The sequence below is a fragment of the Mya arenaria genome, chromosome 6, assembly GCF_026914265.1.
Source record: "Mya arenaria isolate MELC-2E11 chromosome 6, ASM2691426v1".
Taxonomy (NCBI): Eukaryota; Metazoa; Mollusca; class Bivalvia; order Myida; family Myidae; genus Mya; species Mya arenaria.
In genome coordinates, this window is record NC_069127.1 from 72,495,439 (window position 1) to 72,513,898 (window position 18,460).

Here is an 18,460-nt window from a genome sequence, read left to right on the forward strand (position 1 = left end):
AATACTGTTTGTAACATTGCGACAGGTAAAAATTTGTTGCGACAGGTAAATTTTAAGTGTTTACCTGTCGCAATGTCCTGTGAAGGAGAAAAAGTTTTCGCGTTGTCTGCCTTCGAAGAAGAGGGGTATATTGCTTTGCACAGGCATGTCGGTCGGTCGGTCGGTCCGTCGGTAGACCAAAGCTTGTCCAAGTGATAACTAAACAATTCCTGGACGTATGGTCATCAAACTTCACATGAAGGTTGGGCCTGACCAGTAGATGACCCCTATTGATTTTGGGGGTCATCGGATCAAAGGTCAAGGTCACAGTGACCTTTAATGGTAAAATAATTTTAAAGCTTGTCCGAGTGATAACTCAACAATGCCTGCACCCATGGCCCTCAAACTTGACATGGAGGTTGGGCCTGACCAGTAGATGACCCCTATTGTTTTGGGGGTCATCAGACCAAAGGTCAAGGTCACAGGCAGTGACCTTGAATGGTAAAAGGTTGTCCGAGTGATAACTTGACAATGCCTGCACCCATGGCCCTCAAATTGACTTGGAGGTTTGGCCTGACCAGTAGCTGACCCCTATTGTTTTTGGGGCTCATCAGGTCAAAGGTCAAGTTCACAGTGACCTTGAATGGTAAAAGGATGACCGAGTGATAACTCAACAATGCCGGCACCCATGGCCCTCATAATTGAATTGGAGGTTGGGCCTGACCAGTAGATGACCCCTATTGTTTTGGGGTGTCATCGGGCCAAAGGTCAAGGTCACAGTGACCTTGAATGGTAAAAGGTTGTCCGAGTGATAATTCGACAATTCCTGCACCCATGGCCCTCATAATTGAATTGGAGGTTGGGCCTGACCAGGAGAAGACTCCTATTGTTTTGGGGGGTCATCGGGCCAAAGGTCAAGGTCACAGTCACCTTGAATGGTTAAAGGTTTTCCGTGTGATAACTTGACAATGGCTGCACCCATGGCCCTCAAACTTGACTTGGAATTGGGCCTGACCAGTACATGACCCCTTTTGTTTTTGGGGGTCATCTGGCCAAAGGTCAAGGTCACAGTGACCTTGAATGGTAAATGGTTGTCCGAGTGATAACTCGACAATGCCTGCACCAATTGCCCTCAAACTTGACTTGGAAAATTGGCCTGACCAGGAGATGACCCCTATGGTTTTTGGGGGTCATCTGGCCAAAGGTCAAGGTCACAGTGACCTGGAATGGTAAAAGGTTGTCCGAGTGATAACTCGACAATGCCTGTACCCATGGCCCTCAAACTTGACTTGGAGGTTGGGCCTGGCCAGAAGATGGTCCCTATTGATTTTAGGGGTCATTGGGCTAAAGGTCAAGGTCACAGTGACCTGGAATGGTAAAAGGTTATCCGAGTGATAACTCGACAATGCCTGCACCCATGGCCCTCAAACTTGACTTGGAGGTTGGGCCTGGCCAGAAGATGGTCCCTATTGATTTTAGGGGTCATTGGGCCAAAGGTCAAGGTGACAGTGACTTTGAATGATAAAAGGTTGTCCGAGTGATAACTCAACATTGCCTGCACCCAAGGCCCTCAAACTTGACATGGAGGTTGGGCCTGACCAGTAGATGACCCCTATTGATTTTAGGGGTCAAAGGTCACAGTGACCTTGAAAGCGAACTTGACAATTCCTGGACCTATGGTCATCAAACTTGACATGAAGGTTGGGCCTGCCCCCTAGATGACCCCTATCGACTTTGGGGGTCATCAGGCCAAGGTCAATGTCACAGTAACCTTTAACGCAAAAAAGTTAACAAATCTTCTCCCACTGATATCTCAACAATGCCTGAACCTATGATCATTAAACTTGACATGGATGTTAAGCCTGACCAGTAGATCACCCTTATTGATTTTAGGATTCATAGAGCCAAAGGTCAAGGTCACAGTGATCTTGAAAGGTAAAAGGTTGTCCAAGTGATAACTCAACAATGCCTGAACCCATGGCCTTCAAACTTGACTTGGAGTTGCATCTGACTTGTAGATGACCCCTTATGATTTAAGGGGTCATTGGGTCAAAGGTCAAGGTCACAGTGACCTTGAACGAAAAAAACTTGTCTGTGTGATAACGTGACAATGCCTGCACCCATGGCCCTCAAACTTGACATTTAGGTTTCTGGTGACCAGCTGATGACTCTGGATTTTGAGTTCATAGAGTCAAAGGTCATGGTCATAACACACTCTATCCTCACACTTTAATGGTCATAATCTTAAAACTGCCTTAACGGCAACAAATCAGCTGTCATTTTGGTCCATGCATATTTCATTCAATTGTCCATATAATCCTGACGACATGGCGCTCAGGGGGGGCATAATGTTTGACAAACATCTCTTGTTGTAAACTTGGATTGTCGTGTTGAAGTCGAATTTTGATTAATAGGTTACACATTAAAACATTTTGATTCACTTAGTGTAACAATGCTGTTGATATACATGTTTTTTTTAATATTTAGTCTTATGTTAAATACATGTGTATAATAGTATGCATTGTCCACAAATTTGCCCATAGAATAGTTTGTAAATAAATCTTGAATCCTGTATGTGACGATAAATGTTTTTCAAATTCATTAAGTACAAAAGTGTGGTAACTGATAATGATAGTGTTAGGGGAAGGTAATCCATACTAAAAATACTACTTCAGATTGAAACTTTAAAGTATAGTTGTGTGTAACCTTTTTTCTTTTTGGCAGTAAGAAAGCTCCTGTCAACTGAAATCAGGTATTTAAATTACTTTTTTGAAGAAATAGCTTGTGAATTTGCAAAATGGATATGGTTATTGATAAGAATTAAGGTATTTATTGGCAGTCTTAAGACACAGAATACAAATCAAGAACATTTCATTTCATAGACAGTTTTTACATGTTTTTGAATTTTGTTATGAATGACGTCCAGGCTAACCATCATTAAAAAAAAAGCCTGGACGGCATTTTAGAATGACTAGATTAATGGTAATTCACACTTATAATCAGGGTGCTAATTGCTGTTCATTATGACACATTATTCCTTGTCTGAAACATCAAAGTTGTACCTCAAAAGGTCGATCTCTGATGCCGATGTTGTTACAAATTTAATTAATTTAGCTATTTATAATCGGTAATCTCCTAATCACATAATTGGGTCGTCTATCATCCAATTATCGAAACGTCCCATGTTAAACAATCAGAGAGTACACTGGTCAAATGATAAAAAGTTTGTTAACAAAATTGCGATAGAAAAAGAGAAGAAATGATGAAAAATGTTGTCAAGCATTAGTAAACAATTGATACTTGCAGTGTAAAAACAAGGCACACTTTTTAGAACATTGTTTCGTTTGAAGCAGACGGTCATTGAAAATCAGACGGTGGCGCTAAGAAAATCAAATACTTGACTTCATGACCAATATTTGATAGCTTTTGTGTTGAATATTCATAATGAAAATTTGTTTTGTAATCTCGAAACTTTTTTATTTGCTTTATACAGCGTTTACTTACAGTATTTTCCTCATTTGTACTATGTTTAAAAGTAGAAGATTTTGCGAGTCACCGCCATTTTGTCATAACATTTTTCGGAGTTTATTTCTCGATTTTCTAGTTCTATTATTAAGTAGTAGTGAGTTTTTCATGAACAATAGAGATTTTAAATGTCATTTTGTTTTAAAATGTCAGCATATTAAAATTTATTTAACCAAAGACAAGTAAACAACAGCAAAGCTGAATGTGACATTCGTACCCTATCCTGATCGTACCAAAACAAGATTCGCCCCCTGCACTAAAATGTTTTTAACAGCTCATATATAAGGCCATTCTGATTGTTTCAAATAGTATTTTTTTGAATGTCTTTGTTTTTATTTTAGATGCTTTTTGGAGATAAACTATACATTGCATAAAGGAGACTCTAGACAAGTACACTTTTGATAGGCCAAAAAAGAACACTTTTTTTAACATTCCATCTTGTAAAAGCAATCAAGGTAAATGTGAATTTAAAGTTTTGTAGCATGGCACAATATTTATCTCAGGTTTTACGTTAAGTATCTCTTCTCCTTATAGTCTCCCCATTTCTCCCTAATTTAACTGGTGGAAGAAGTGACTTCTCCCCAAAAAATCAGCCTTGTAAGAGCCCTGGTGACAACAACTTGAGATGGTAAAGAAAGTGTCTGAAGTAAAAAAGGAACAAGAAAGAAGAATTAGGAGTATTCTGTAGGGATATTACTACAATGTGTGCATGAACATGCATGTACTTTGATAAGGTACATGGTCGTTTTACAACAATACAAAGCTAATATTGTGCACATTGTTTTCCCATTTAAGAATGCACCATGCCCCTATTTTGGACCTCTCTGCCCTTTTTTTGGCCCACCCTACCCTTTTTTTGGCCCACCCTACCCTTTTTAATTCCTGGCTAAAACACTAATTTTACTATCTATAAACGCCACAAGTCGACTATTCCATATCAATCAATGTCAAATATATTCTTCTACTCTTACTCCACAATACTAAACACTTTGCTGTTAAATAAAACCACAAAAGTTACACTTTAATTATTTTAGCCAATACCTTTTACTTATTATGTCTCCCCCTCTCTGGGGGAGACATATTGTTTTTGCCCTGTCCGTCAGTCCGGTAGTCCGTCAGTCCGTACGTCACACTTCGTTTCCGATCGATAACTAGAAAACCGCATGACCTAGGATCACCAAACTTGGTAGGGAGGTTGGTCGTGAGGTGTAGAGGATCCCTATTGTTTTTGGGGTCACTAGGTCAAAGGTCAAGGTCGCGGCGACCCCCAATATAAAAAACATTTCTGCTCAAAATCTTGAGAACGGTTTGACCTAGGTTCACCAAACTTGGTAGGGAGGTTGGTCCTGAGGTGTAGAGGATCCCTATTGTTTTTGGGGTCACTAGGTCAAAGGTCAAGGTCGCGGCGACCCCCAATATAAAAAACATTTCTGCTCAAAATCTTGAGAACGGTTTGACCTAGGTTCACCAAACTTGGTAGGGAGGTTGGTCATGAGTTGTAGAAGATCCCTATCGTTTTTGGGGTCACTAGGTCAAAGGTCAAGGTTGCGGCGACCCCCAATGTAAAAAACATTTCCGCTCAATATCTTGAGAATGGTTTGGCCTAGGTTCACCAAACTTGGTAGGGAGGTTGATCATGAGGTTTAGAAAACTCCTATATTTTGGGGGGTCACAAGGTCAAAGGTCAACGTCGCTGTGACCTCTAATGTAAAAAAATATTTCCGTGCAATATCAGGAGAATGCTTTGATCTAGGTTCACCAAACTTTGAAGTGAGGTTGGTCATGATGTCTAGTTGATTTTGCGATCAGTTGGTCAAAGGTCAAGGTCACTGACCTTGAGGTGAAGAACCGGTTTCTGCTCAATAACTCAAGAACGTTTACACCCAGGAACTTCATACTTGGTATGCCAGTTAGTCATGACTAGTTGATGGCCCCTATTGATTTTGGGATCAGAAGGTCAAAGATGAAGGTCACAATACTGTGAGGTAAAAAATGGTTTCCGCTCAATAACTAAAGAATGCTTCCACCCAGGAACCTAATACCTGGTATGCCAGTTGATCATGACTAGTAGATGACCCGTATTGATTGTCCATCATTGATTATTTCTCACCTACGACCACACAATGGGGGAGACATGCGCTTTTTCAAAAAAGCAATCTCTAGTTATACATAAGTTTTTAATGAAACACAAATAATGAGTTTAATTTAGATCAACTTCTGTCTATAAAGCATCGCCATTTTGAAACCCGATCTAGCAGGTACCAGTTATCTTTCCGCTCAAAACTTAGCACTGGGATCTGTCATTCTTGACTAGGAAACCAACAAGTGGGATATGGACGTGTCGAGTCGCCAAATAAATAATCATGAATCAGAGACTCTGAAGCGGCTGTTTATATGGACTAACTCATGACGTCCAACATCCCAGCAAAAAGTAGCAAACAGTCCTTGCGCAGAGAATCCACGCGGCCACAATTTTGAAATGATCTCTGTTATAAATTCACACTTCTACGAAAATATTATTGCCTACTATTAAAGACATATTTATTTATGTCATTATGCCAAAATACATTTACCGTGTACATGTGTTGATTGTTTATCAAGTGTCCCGATAAATGTAAATCTGGGACAAATCTGAAAGGTTGTGTACATGTATGATGGTATTCGTGACCCAGAATATATTGATGTGAAAATAATGACTCTAATGACAAATAAAATCCAGTTAAGATCACTGTCGGGTATATACTGAACAACTTTGTCATTATAAATCAACATCAATGCACAACATTACTATATATTCTTTCATCCGGTGTTCAATGGTAAAGAGTTGTAGCGTTACAGGGACACATAAGAAATGTCAAAATAATCCCTGATTGCTCATTATTGTACATGTAGCTACGGAACTGGCGGAAGTCATGAACATTTTTCAAGTCATCACTATCGGATCGAGGGGTGCCCCCACTTCAAGTTTAATTTAAATTAATGACGGAGAAAAAAAGAAATATAATCGGTTTTGGACTAGAAGTTGTTCAAGTCAAGTAAAAATTATTTATAATGTCGGATCTACAAATATATATATCACAAGCTCTGAAGAGCTTTTAAAGCTGTCTTGTTAAAAATTTATAGGGTAGTTGTCCCCCCCCCCCCCCCCCCCCTCGCAACACTTAACTAAATCAATTTTGTATTGGAGGGAATGATGCAAGTTAGTAGGCCTCTAAAGTTAAATCCTGGATCCACCAAAGTCCATAAAAACAACCGCTTCAGAGTCTTTTACGGTTTTTGTTTAGAAAAATGGTAAGTTCTGAATAACTTTTATTAGGGTTGACACATTGCAACCAAACTTAGTATGTAGGAAGAGTTAATAGAGGATTTCCATGGGATTGCATTTTGGGCCCCTTTGTTCAAGGTCACAAAGTATTAACAGGTCAGCTTCGTATGTGTGTAATTACGCAATTAAATCGTAAAAAACGTAATTGTTTTAACTAGGGATGGCAACGAGTAGTAAAATTAATTCTCAAGTGCTCGGACAATCATTCGATCGAGTACTCGGGTACTCGATTACTCGGAAAAATTGAAAAAGAGTTCGCAAAGACAAGATTGTGTAAACAGGTATCGTTAATGACGTATATTGTGCGTTGGTCGTATTATTGGTCATTTTCACCTTTAAAGTAAACTTTCATTACATATTTTAACAAAAAAATGATATAAAAAGAAAACAAATGTTGTTTCAGGCTTTTAATTTGTCTTATTCATTTCATTTTATACAAGTATGCACTGCAGAAATGAACAACAGTCAGAATTACAATGAACGAAAATCGATAGCGTATATAAAAATAGTGAACGAAATTCAATACGAAGTTCAGTTTTTTTTTTAAACGATAGTTTTTCATACTGTGTAATTGATTTTAAATATCAACCAATCAGTTGTGATAATCATTGCAAAAATAGTTAAAATACGCCCATTAAGAAATCAATTCTCGTAACGATCGATACTCTTTCGCTCGTTAGCGTCCATTGTTTGGTGAAAGGTCTCTAATTGGTATACAATAGAATTGTGTAGGTGAAAGTACCGCTATGCTGTAAAACTTCTGAAAAAGAAATTGATTAAGTCAAAACGGCTTTTCGAAAAACGGGCCCGCCGATCAGCCCGTCTACAGGTATTTCGTTGCGCCGATTTTCTACGCCAATGGCGCGTCCTTGGCAGAACACTGTTATATGACTTGTGTTTCTTTGTTTATTTCATGTAAATTTATACATTAGACACAATACGCACAAAAGGTAACAGAAACACAAATAAGAGCACAGGTAATAAACAACAGTTTTATTCTGTCATCCTGATGACGCTTTTCTTCAATTCGCCTTCATCGTCGTCTGATGGTGTATTGTAACTAACGCTATACAGCAAAAATTACAAAACAAAATAAAAAATTGACGCTATTTTTACCTTGAACTGAGCGTAATCCATAAAATCATCATGACCACATTTTTTATGCCCACTCACATGGATCATGCATATAATGCCTAACTTAACAACCAATGGCGACAAGTGCTCTCACCATTCTACATTTGCTCTTGCGTTTTGTTCCCTTTATTGTTATTAAAGACTTTTTCTCTAACTCTTATAGGTCGAAAAAAAAATAAAAAGGGAAAACGAAAATTTATATAAGGTTTGATTCTAATTTTTTTTGCGTTTATGCAGTATGAATGCTCAGCAGTGATTTTGCATATTTTCCAAGAAGCGCTAGTGCCATTAAATGTCGTGATCTTGCGAGGCCACCAGTCATATTGGTTAGACATAATGCCATATGGTATAGCAAATGCACCAGCCATGTTGGTTATACATAATGCCATGACTGTAATCTTACAAATGCATCAGCCATGTTGGTTGGACATTATAGTGCCATGTAGTCTTGCAAATGCACCAGCCATGTTGGTTAGACATAATGCTGTGTGGTCTTGCAAATGCGCCAGCCATGTTGGTTAGACATAATGCAATGGGGTCTTGCAAATGCACCGGCAATATTGGTTAGACATAATGGACTATTGCTATTTTCCTCCCTTTTTTATGTACTGACATTGTATAAAGGTCTATGTCATATTCGGGAGCATTCGTCACATACTGTGATCGCTCTTGTTTGTATTGTTTTGACAGGCACATACATGTATCACATCATTATTGTATTCATTTCTAGGACAAAGCGGGATTTAGTCAAGCATGCTGACCTATGACAGCTCTTGTTTATTTCATTGCATGTAATTGACTTCATAATTTTATTCTAAAACCCATATCTTTCCAAGTTATGATTTTTTTCCAGCTTGTGTAAAATAATGCTACAACCATTCTCCTTCTACCAGCACATTGTAATACAATGTCTGCCTTTTCATAAAATATTACATTGCTAGAAAGTGAACTTTTTAGTTTTAATAAGTTTTCATCTTAATATATTTCAGATAAATTTGCTGTAGACTGTTGTGGAAAATGACGAACCTTGTAATATTTTTACTTCTAATGCGGCTGGCAATGATGCCTGCAAACTGTGAAGGTACTGTTTGTAACTTACTGACAGATAACTTATGAAGACCTATGATTTGGACCATGAACATTAATTATTATAATAATTATACCAGTATAATAATAATTATACTAGGGTATATTATTATGCCCCCTTTTGAAGAAGAGGGGTATATTGCTTTGCACATGATGGTCCAGGGCTTTTTCACCTTTGCTAGGGGCCGAAATTAGGCAACTTCACAATTGGGAAAAATGGCATATTTTCCCAATTTCAAGATATTTTTTTCACAATTCCCAGATATTTTTCCCCAAAAAAAAGATCTTACTTCAAAAATTTACAATAAAAATTTATTCTGTCTAAGCAAATTATTCTTTTTATGCCCCCAAAGGTGGGCATATTAAAATCGCACCGTTCGTCCTTCCGTGTGTCCGGCTCAATAACTCGTGTCCGGACTGTAACTTTCCCTTGTATGGACAGATTTTAAAATATCTTGCCACATGTGTTCGGTTTACCAAGACAACGTGTAGCGTGCAAGAACCGTGTCCCTACCTCTTAGGTCAAGGTCACACTTAGGAGTTTATTCACAATGGAATGCTGCATATAATGACATAAGAGTATAGGTTGTCGTGTCCGGGCTGTAACTTTCCCTTGTATGGACAGATTTTAAAATAACTTGCCACATGTGTTCGGTTTACCAAGACAACGTGTAGCGTGCAAGAACCGTGTCCCTACCTCTAAGGTCAAGGTCACAGTTAGTATTTATTCACAATGGAATGCTGCATATAATGACATAGAGTATAGGTTGTCGTGTCTGGGCTGTAACTTTCCCTTGTATGGACAGATTTTAAAATATCTTGCCACATGTGTTCGGTTTACCAAGACAACGTGTAGCGTGCAAGAACCGTGTCCCTACCTCTAAGGTCAAGGTCACACTTAGGTGTTTATTTACAATGGAATGCTGCATATAAGGATATAGAGTATAGGTTGTCATGTCCTGGCTGTAAATTTCCCTTGTATGGACAGATTTTAAAATAACTTGCCACATGTGTACGACATACCAAGACGACGTGTCGTGTGCAAGAACCGTGTCCCTACCTCTAAGGTCAAGGTCACATTTAGGTGTTTATTCACAATGGAATGCTGCATATAATGACAAAGAGTATAGATTGTCGTGTCCAAGCTGTAACTTTCCCTTGTATGGACAGATTTTAAAATATCTTGACACGTTTGTTCGACATACCAAGAAGACGTGTCGCGTGCAAGAACCATGTCCCTACCTCTAAGGTCAAGGTCACACTTAGGTGTTTATTCACAATGGAATGCTGCATATAAGGACATAGAGTATAGGTTGTTATGTCCGGGCTGTAACTTTCCCTTGTATGGACATATTTTAAAATAACTTGCCACATGTGTTCGGCATACCAAGACGACGTGTTGGGTGCAAGACCCGTGTCCCTACCTCTTAGGTCAAGGTCACACTTGGGTGTTTATTCACAATGGAGTGCTGCATATAGGACATAGAGTATAGGTTGTCGTGTCCGGGCTGTAACTTTCCCTTGTATGGACAGATTTTAAAATAACTTGCCACATGTGTTCCACATACCAAGACGACGTGTTGCGTGCAAGACCCGTGCCTCTACCTCTAAGGTCAAGGTCACGCTTAGTGTTTATTCACAATGGAGTGCTTCATATAAGGACATAGAGTATAGGTTGTCGTGTCCAGGCTGTTTCTTTCCCTTGTATGGACTGATTTTAAAATAACTTGCCACATGTGTTCCACATACCAAGACGACGTGTTGGGTGCAAGACCCGTGTCCCTACCTCTTAGGTCAAGGTCACACTTAAGTGTTTATTCACAATGGAGTGCTGCATATAAAGATATAGTGTATAGGTTTTCATGTCCGGGCTGTAACTTTCCCTTGTATGGACAGATTTTAAAATAACTTGCCACATGTGTTCCACATACCAAGACGACGTGTTGCATGACAGACCCGTGTCCCTACCTCTAAGGTCAAGGTCACACTTAGTCTTTATTCACAACGGAGTGCTGCATATAGGACATAGAGTATTGGTTGTTATCCCGGCTGTAACTTTTTCTTGTATGGACAGATTTTAAAATAACTTGCCACATGTGTTTCACATACAAAGACAATGTGTAGCGTGCAAGACCCGTGCCCCTACCTCTAAGGTCAAGGTCACACTTAGTCTTTATTCACAATGGAATGCTGCATATATAAGGACATAGAGTATAGGTTGTCGTGTCCGGGCTGTAACTTTCCCTTGTATGGACAGATTTTAAAATAACTTGCCACATGTGTTCCACATACCAAGACGACGTGTCGCGTGCAAGACCCGTGTCCCTACCTCTTAGGTCAAGGTCACACTTAGTCTTTATTCACAATGGAGTGCTGCATATAGGACATAGAGTATAGGTTGTCGTGTCCGGGCTGTAACTTTTCCTTGTATGGTAAGATTTTAAAATAACTTGCCACATGTGTTCCACATACCAAGACGACGTGTCGCGTGCAAGACCCGTGCCCCTACCTCTTAGGTCAAGGTCAAACTTAGTGTTTATTCACGATGGAGTGCTGCATATAGGACATAGAGTTTAGGTTGTCGTGTCCGGGCTGTAACTTTCCCTTGTATGGACAGATTTTAAAATAACTTGCCACATCTGTTCCACATACCAAGACGACGTGCCGCGTGCAAGACCCATGCCCCTACCTCTAAGGTCAAGGTCACACTTAGTGTTTATTCACAATGGAGTGCTTCATATAAGGACATAGAGTATAGGTTGTCGTGTCCAGGCTGTATCTTTCCCTTGTATGGACTGATTTTAAAATAACTTGCCACATGTGTTCCACATACCAAGACAACATGTCGCGTGCAATACCTGTGTCCCTACCTCTTAGGTCAAGGTCACACTTAAGTGTTTATTCACAAATGGAATGCTGCATATAAAGATATAGTGTATAGGTTTTCATGTCCGGGCTGTAACTTTCTCTTGTATGGACATATTTTAAAATAACTTGCCACATGTGTTCCACATACCAAGACTATGTGTCGCAAGACAGACCCGTGTCCCTACCTCTAAGGTCAAGGTCACACTTAGTCTTTATTCACAATGGAGTGCTGCATATATAAGGACATAGAGTATAGGTTGTCGTATGCAGGCTGTAACTTTCTCTTGTATGGACAGATTTTAAAATGACTTGCCACATGTGTTCCACATACCAAGGCGACGTGTCGTGTGCAAGACCTGTGTCCCTACCTCTAAGGTCAAGGTCACACTTAGATGTTTATTCACAATGAAGTGCTGCATATAGGATATAGAGTATAAGTTGTCGTGTCCAGGCTGTAACTTTCCCTTGTATGGACAGATTTTAAAATAACTTGCCACATGTGTTCCACATACCAAGACGACGTGTCGCATGACAGACCCGTGTCCCTATCTCTAAGGTCAAGGTCACACTTGGGTGTTTATTCACAATGGAGTGCTGCATATATAAGGACATAGAGTATAGGTTGTCGTATCCAGGCTGTAACTTTCTCTTGTATGGACAGATTTTAAAATGACTTGCCACATGTGTCTGACATACCAAGACGACATGTCGCGTGCAAGACCCATGTCCCTACCTCTAAGTTCAAGGTCACACTTAGTGTTTATTCACAATGGAATGCTGCTTATAAGGACATAACAGTGTCGGTTGTCAAGTATGGGTGGTATTTTTTATGTTTAAAGGCAATTTAAAATAACTTGCCATATGTATTTGACATGTAAAGGCAAGATCAACTTTTCATGTACTGACCTTGTTCATAGGTCAATGTCACAATCGGGGGGCATTCGTCACATACTTGTTTATTTTTTATTTTTTATTAGGCTTGATATAAGAATGTCATTTTCATCATTGGAGAATGGTGTTAAAGTTGTCTTCTATATAAGCATTTAAGGTTTTAAACTTCGTATTGAAAAGCAAAAAAAAAAAGCAAAAAAAAATAAAAAAATATTTTTTAGTTTTTCTTTTTTTTTCAAACTGACTATAAAAACGGTTGGGTCGGCGCCTATTCCCTAGGTAGGGTCGGGCTACCCGAACCAAATGTATTTTTTTTTTAGGCCTAATTGAAAAAAAATCAGCTAGAAGTAGACTCACATGTAAGATATGAGCCTGTTTTTTGTAACATGAGTTCCAAGTTTCATATGGATACCTTGACCCATGTTTAAAAGGTGTCTTCAATCCTCATGTTGAATTGCTCATTTTGAGACGTTTACGCATTTTAATTTCCCAATTTGAAGAATTTCACACGTTTAAATTTCCCAAAATGAAAAGGCTAGGCCTCTTCACAATTTTTGGTGAAAAAGCCTGTGGTCGGTCGGTAGGTCGGGCGGTTTGTCGGTCAGTGGACCAAAGCTTGTCCAAGAGATAACTCAGCATTTCCTGGACGTATGGTCATCAAACTTGACATGAAGGTTGGGCCTGACTAGTAGATGACCTCTATTGGTTTTAGGGCTTATCGGGTCAAAGGTTAAGGTCACAGTGATCTTTAATGGTAAAAGGTTGTCAAGCTGTGGAGTTGGGTCTGACCAGAAGATGACCCCTATTAGTTTGAGGGGTCATCATGCCAAAGGTAAAGGTCACAGTGACCTTTAACATGAAAAGGTTAACAAAGATTCTCTGAGTGATATCTTAACAATGCCTAGACCTATGATTATCAAACTTGATATGGATGTTGGTCATGGCCAGAAGATGACCCTTATTGATTTTAGGAGTCATCAGGTCAAAGGTGAAGGTCACATTGGTCTTGACTGTGAAATGGTTGTTTGAGTGATAACTCAACAATGCTTGCACCCATGTCCCTCAAACTTGTCTTGGGGGTTGAGCCTGATCAGTAGATGACCTTTTTAGCTTGACTATTCAAAGAAAATGGAGAGCTATACTACTCACCCAAGCGTCATTGTTGGCGTCGGCGTCGCACCTTGGTAAGGTTTTGCATGTCAGTCATTATTTCAGTAAAATACATCATTTATTGCATTAAAACTTTGGATATGTATTCCCAACTATCTAACCTACTAAATTAATGTAGTAATATAACACTTTTTTGAATATAATGCAAATAATGGGCCTTAATTAGTTAACTTAGAAATTCTGGTTAAGGTTTTGCATGTAAGCACACATAGGTTAATATCTCAGCAACTACCTGATGTATTGCATTGAGACTTTATACAATAGTACTCAACTACCCAATCTACTTAAATAACCAAGTAAGATAACTCTAGTTTGCATTAAATTCAAATAATGGCCCTTTTTTATTCGACATTGAAATTCTGGTTAAGGTTTTGCATTAACCACTTAGTCAATACCTCAGCAATACATCATGTATTACATTGAAACTTTATACACAAGCTCCCAACCATTCCAAAGGTCAAGGTCACAGTGACCTTGACGGCAAAAAGCTTGTCTGTATGATAACTGACAATGACTGCATCCATGGCCTTCAAACTTGACATACAGGTTGGGGGTGACCAGTTGATGACCTCAATAGATTTTGAGGTCATAGAGTCAAGATGAAGGTCATAAATCATATTCATCATTAAAATTTATATCATATTTACCTATTCCCTGCTGCTAAGAGAATACCTTTTTATCTGCAAATATCAGTCATAAACTGAACATGATTAAAAAATGTACCTACTATCCTCACACTTTGAATGGTCATAATTTGCCTAAAAGGCATCCAATGTCAATGACAAATCTGCTGTCATTTCGGTCCATGCAAATTTAATTCAATTGTCCAAATAATCTTGACAAAATGGCGCTCAGAGGGGGGGGGGGCATAATGTTTGACAAACATCCCCTGTTAAAGATTGAAATGTATTACATTCTGTGTCACTTAAGTCCTTAATTGTTAAGATGATGCTTCTATATATATATATTTTATATTAGAATGTAATTAATACTTAGTAATGGATATATAATATTGTCCTTTTATGGATATATAATATTGTCCTTTTATCAATTTTACAAGCCTTCATGGTTCGAGGATCTTGTTTGAAAGAATGGTATCCTGTTGCCAAAGAGGATTGTTCAAAAGGATGGCATGGTGTCCACAAAGATAATAGCCATATTTTTTGTGTCACCTGCGGGAATACTTCAATTCATATTGATGATACAGAACAAAAAGGTATGCTCATTCGGTATTTGTTCGCTGGTAAGTCCCACATGACTTGCTATTGATTTTAAATAATTTTTATATACTTAATGTTGAATAACAGAAGATCTATCAATATCTCATTTGAAATATCCACCAAAAATACATGATGCTACACATTTCAATTTATTAAGTCCAAAATCTAAATCAGAGTGAACCCAAAATGCAGACTGTTAAGCAGTGTTCGAAATTCGCGGTAGCCCGAAAGCCCGAGGCTACCAAATTTCAGCTGGGGCTACCGATTTTCCATAGAAACTAGCCTGACTGGGCTACCATTTTTTCCATATGTGATTTCAAAAAACATGTCAATTACACAACGCGTAACGCATCGTGTTTTTATACGCAAAGCCTTATTATTTAAGAATGCGTCCTTCAAGGCGACTTGATCAACAAAGTGCTTTGACAGCGGCGTGGTTGGATTTGCCGAAATTTACGATGATAATTTCTCTGCGATTCAGGGCTCAAGCCATGTGCTGAATGTTTGTTTGTTTAATCAATTAACATAAACACATGTCAAAATTAATTAACGCCCGAATTGACAAGTAATTATCGATCAGTTTCTAACCAGTAGCTGTGTCTGTTAGCAGCAGTCAAACTCTATGACGTCAATAACTTGGCTCCGCCCAAGATGTAAATTAACAGATAACGTCGGCAGTTTTCGACAACTATGATGGCTATGAAAATCAACAATGCTTAAGTAGCAATACGAACATTGATATTTGATTTATTTCGTTTAAATATATTTTATCTATTAGCTAAAATAAAAAGAAAGATATTTAAGTTTTTTTATGCGGACAGAAAATAATCATTCTACAAAAGTTAAATGCGCAGGAAACAGGTGCCTGTTTACTTCCTGACAAATTTAATCAAAGTGAACGGAGAACTATTGGACAAACATAACTCATTGTCAGTGTACAGTGCAGTAAGGTTCTATTTTACAACTTTGAATTGCTTTGCCATTTATTTTAAATAACACTTGTAGGAATATTGGCAATATAAACATCGGAACATTTTGTTGTAACGTCCGAAACTTGAAAGTGAAACTGAAAGTTGAAAAGGGAAACATGTCATTGCACAATCGCTGGTGAATATCGGATTTGACAGGGATGCATTGAATAACAAAACTTATAGTACATGCATAAATCTTTCCTTTAAATAAATGATATGTTCAGAAACTATTTCTCTCTTTTGATTACCTTTTTGAAAACTTTAGTTACTAACCTTTTGATGACTATACTATTATAAATACGTTATGACTATAATTTATTATTGACGCATTGTTCAGATTGGGGAACATTTATTGAAACTGTATGAGCGTGCTTAATAAGATGATCAGAACCATTGCAGAATCGTATTCAAACTTCCAAAAATTATTTCGAACGTGTTATACTTTATAGTGTTTTAGTTTGGGCTTGTGTAATTAGGTTCGGGCTAGTAAAATTTCCTATCTGGTAGCCCGAATGGGCTAGTGGATTCCAATCTGAATTTTGTACACTGGTTAAGTGTTACCAACCTGACAGAATGTAGAGATTTTCTTGTTTTGAAAAAAATATTAACTTTCGCTTTGTAGATATTCAAGCAAGCAAAGGGACTGCAGATTTATCTTGTCTTTTCTTTTATCTGATGCTAAGTGTAACCCTGATGTGGTGAGTGTAAAATTTTGTTTTTCCAAAAATGGTTTGAACAATTTGAATTTGACTATTTTAACACATCTAATTATTATCCCATGCGGAGAGGCAAAGAAGATATAGTAATGGTAGGCATGTATAGGTTCGTCAAGGCAATCTTGTCCAGAGGATAACTTCATATACAGGTATATCTCATTGGGGAGAAGTGCAGTGCAGAAGAACCATAACTCTGCCTGCAGTATGTTTTTTATTATTGCCCTTATATTTTGTCCAGAGCATAACTCAATAAGTCTGGGAGGTATGGACAATATATGCAGATAGATCATTTCTTTTAAGCGGAGTGCAACTGAGGGTGCTTTTTTAGCTCGACTATTCCAAGAATAAGGAGAGCTATACTACTCACCCTGGCGTCAGCGTCGGCGTTGGCATCACACCTTGGTTAAGGTTTTGCATGTAAGCGCCTTTAAGTCATTATCTCAGTAAATACATCAGTTATTGCATTGAAACTTTGGATATGTATTCCCAACTATCTTACATACTAAATTAATGAAGTTAGATAACAATTATTTGAATATAATGCAAATAATAGGCCTTTATTATTCGACTAAGAAATTCTGGTTAAGGTTTTGCGTGTAAGCACACATAGGTTAATATCTCAGCAACTACTTGAGTTATTGCATTGATACTTGATACAATTGTACTCAACCATCCAACCTACTAAGTTAACCAAGTTAGATAACTCTAGTTTGCATTTAATGCAAATAATTGCCCTTTATTATTCGACTTCTGGTCAAGGTTTTGCGTGTAAGCACACATAGGTTAATATCTCAGCAACTACTTGAGGTATTGCATTGAGACTTTATACAATGGTAGTCAACCACCCAACCTACTTAATTAACCAAGTAAGATAACATTTAATGCAAAATAATTGCCCTTTAATAGTCGGCTTAGAAATTCTTGTTAAGGTTTTGCACATAACCACATTTAAGTCAATATCTCAGCAAATATATCCTGTATTGCATTGAAACATTAGATATCTATTTCCAGATAACACTTTTTTGAATATAATGCAAATTATGGGCCTTTATTATTTGACTTAGAAATTCTGGTTAAGGTTTTGCCTGTAAGCACACATAGGTTAATATCTCAGCAATTACTTGATGGATTGCATTTAGACTTTATACAATGGTACTCAACCATCCAATCTACTTAAATAACCAAGTAAGATAACTCCAGTTTGCATTAAATTAAAATAATGGCCCCTTTTTTATTCGACATAGAAATTCTGGTTAAGGTTTTGCATGTAACCACTTTTAAGTCAATACCTCAGCCAATACATCATGTATTGCATTGAAACTTAACACACAGGCTCCCATCTATTTAACCTTCTAATTAGTTAAGTAAGATAACTCTATCTTTTTTATAATATATAATTTTTGCCCCTTTATTATGCGACTTAGAAATTCTGTTTAAGGTCTTGCATGTTAGCACACAAAGGATAATATCTCAGCAACTATTTGATGTATTGCATTGAGACTTTATACAATGGTATTCAACCACCCAACTTAATTGAATAACCAAGTTAGATAACTGTATTTTGAAAATAATTGC

General features: G+C 37.9%; 1 protein-coding gene across 4 annotated transcripts in view; it reads left to right on the top strand.

The window, feature by feature from the left end:
• Positions 1–18,460, top strand: part of LOC128237118 (uncharacterized) — a 53,407-nt gene that overhangs the window by 8,748 nt on the left and 26,199 nt on the right. For all 4 annotated transcript variants that reach the window (XM_052952340.1, XM_052952342.1, XM_052952343.1 and 1 more), the window contains exons 2-4: positions 8,953–9,044; positions 15,039–15,194; positions 16,792–16,867. In XM_052952340.1, the coding sequence (XP_052808300.1) occupies positions 8,981–9,044; positions 15,039–15,194; positions 16,792–16,867 (296 nt within the window). In that variant the 5' untranslated portion in view covers positions 8,953–8,980. The remainder of the gene's footprint in view (positions 1–8,952; positions 9,045–15,038; positions 15,195–16,791; positions 16,868–18,460) is intronic.